The sequence below is a fragment of the Adiantum capillus-veneris genome, chromosome 14 (genome assembly GCF_014529385.1).
Source record: "Adiantum capillus-veneris isolate H3 chromosome 14, ASM1452938v2, whole genome shotgun sequence".
NCBI classification, from domain to species: Eukaryota; Viridiplantae; Streptophyta; class Polypodiopsida; order Polypodiales; family Pteridaceae; genus Adiantum; species Adiantum capillus-veneris.
In genome coordinates, this window is record NC_140944.1 from 12346950 (window position 1) to 12349249 (window position 2300).

Sequence of the window (2300 nt, forward strand, 5' to 3'; positions counted from 1 at the left end):
GAATTTGTTGTGTGTAGCCATGTGCCTGGAGCTTCTCCTCCAAGTAACGATATTGATTTTTTGTGGGCTCATTGTCTACATTAAAGTCTCCCATGATGACACTCATTTGTGTAGGATGGGATTGTTCCAGCAAGGTATAGAGTTGTGTCACCAATGCGGTTGAAGATGTGTCGGTGATTTGTAGACACATATGATTTCCCAATCAAGGTGTTCATGGATGGCTAATATAACTTGAATGATTTCTATCCCTGGAGCTAGCAATGTGTTTGCAGAGTGGAGCTTGATGCTAGGCTTGTAGTAGATTGAAACACCTATTTTGTTGTGGTGATGGGGACATGATGAAACTTTGGTGCAAGATCATTGGAAGGATTTTTTTGCTTTGTTTCTTGGAGGCACATAATGTCAGAACTTGTAAAATTCAAATCGTCTTTGATATGTTTGAGATATTTGTGACTAGAAACGATGTTCAATGATTGAATGATATGATGTGTGTGTTTGTATGCGAATGGAAATTTTGTCAAGTACTCCCATTTGGCTTCATTGTTGAGGCGATCCAGCTCATCAAGCACAATTTTGTCAACTTTGGTTTGAGCTGGATGAATCGGATTGAGAATGTGGAGGTTCGATGGATCTTTGATGCGGGAAAGAGCTGTGTAGACCAATCCATGTGAGTTTATTTATATTGGATCAAAGGCTACTATGCTCATTGTCAATCCTTGTGACCTATGGATAGTGCGTGCATTCGCTGCTTGTATTGAGAATTGAGTTCGGGAGACACTCTTCAATGCATTTTTACCAACTTGAAATTCTTTTGTTTTTTGAAAAATTGGCGTCCACTGAGGGCTAATGGGAATCGTATTAAGGTGCTGGTTCATATGTCGTTTTTTGGAGCCTGTTGAGGAATCAAAAAACTCTATCTATGCAACAGGACAATTAGCTCTACTTTCCACAAGTTTTAAAATTCCATCTGCGCCATTCACAAGACCATTGGAAATATCGATATTCCCACCACAAATCTTAACAATCATTCCTGCTTTAAGCTTCAAGGTTGAGGACAAGCCTGTTGTGTTTTGTGGGTTGTTTGGAACAACAAGGTTTTTTGAGCAAGTTTTATGGTGGTTGTCTCTCGCATGGATTATGTATGCGTGAGTAGGAAATTCCTCAAAAACAAGTCGATTATGTGATTCCTTCAAGTTATTGGTGAAGTATAAATGGGGTGTTGTCAATTTGTTAAAGGCTTTGTTGGTATGGTTGGTATTCAAGAGCAACAAATCCTTGGTTATGTGTTTTGCTTTGCGTATTCTATTGAGAATGGCAATGAAGTCATTATCTGATTGATGCATTGTCTTTGTGAGCTCGTGGCATTTTATATGGGTGAGCCATAACGAAGGCAAGAGCAATTGCAGAGAATCTTGTGGCTCGCTGAATATCCAACGATCTCGAACCGGGCTTGCTTGACATAAGTCACCACAAAAGATGACATCCAGACCACTGAATGGTTCTATGTGATTGTGCTTAATTGATCGCAGACTTGTGTCTATGATATGCAAGAGTCTATTTCCAATCAAAGATCCCTCATCAAACACAACAAGCTTGAGTTTTTTATACAGTTGTGAGAGCTCAGCAAGGCTCTCAGAAGAAAGAGAAGCATTTGGTTGGAAGACAAGGGGCAAGCGCAATGCTGAGTGAATTGTTGTGCCTCCAAGGTTGAAAGCTGCTTTTCCTGTATATGCCATCAATAATGTCGAGGAAAGATCAACATCTAATTCAAGAGAGGCATTGTAGTGACAAACCAAGCCTTGCATGATTGCTTGCTAAGTGAAATTTTTTCATGTTCCCGCACCACCAGTCAAAAAGAGATGGATTGGTTGAGTTGGCTGCAAGCACTTTCTAATCATAATGTCATAAAAAAGTGAGCGTTGCTCGATGTTCAACTTGGACACAAGTGAGTGATACTCCTCGTTGCATAATGCCGGTTTTCAAAATGTTGGTAAGGATCTTATGGTGGGCTTGCTTGGTTGAATATCAAGGGCCAACTCTTATTTGTATGACTCGTCATGCTCAGATCTTGAGGATGAGATCAATGAGAGTGTTTTTGAGCTTGCTGCACCAAGTTCCAGCTTACAATATTTTTTACGATTCTCATCTATAATTGCATAGTTTGTGGTATATTTGTCTCTCCAACAATCAACACTTGTCTCAAAAGTTTTCTCATCGCCAGTAAATGGAAGGAACAATAAGCAAAGCTCATGAAAATTCTTCTCTGCATCTTTCTCCAGAATGAAGTTAGCATATCGAAT

At 39.7% G+C, this 2300-nt stretch overlaps 1 protein-coding gene across 1 annotated transcript; it reads right to left on the reverse strand.

The window, feature by feature from the left end:
• Positions 1–917: 917 nt before the first annotated feature.
• LOC147441913 (uncharacterized) lies at positions 918–1805 on the reverse strand. The gene has a single exon (XM_086529307.1). The coding sequence runs from the start codon at positions 1803–1805 to the stop codon at positions 918–920; it is 888 nt and encodes a 295-aa protein (XP_086385433.1).
• Between the last annotated feature and the right edge of the window lie 495 nt (positions 1806–2300).

What these genes read in the sequence shown, in the direction of transcription:
- LOC147441913 (XM_086529307.1), bottom strand. Translation starts at nt 1,805, where the DNA reads ATGCAAGGCTTGGTTTGTCACTACAATGCCTCTCTTGAATTAGATGTT.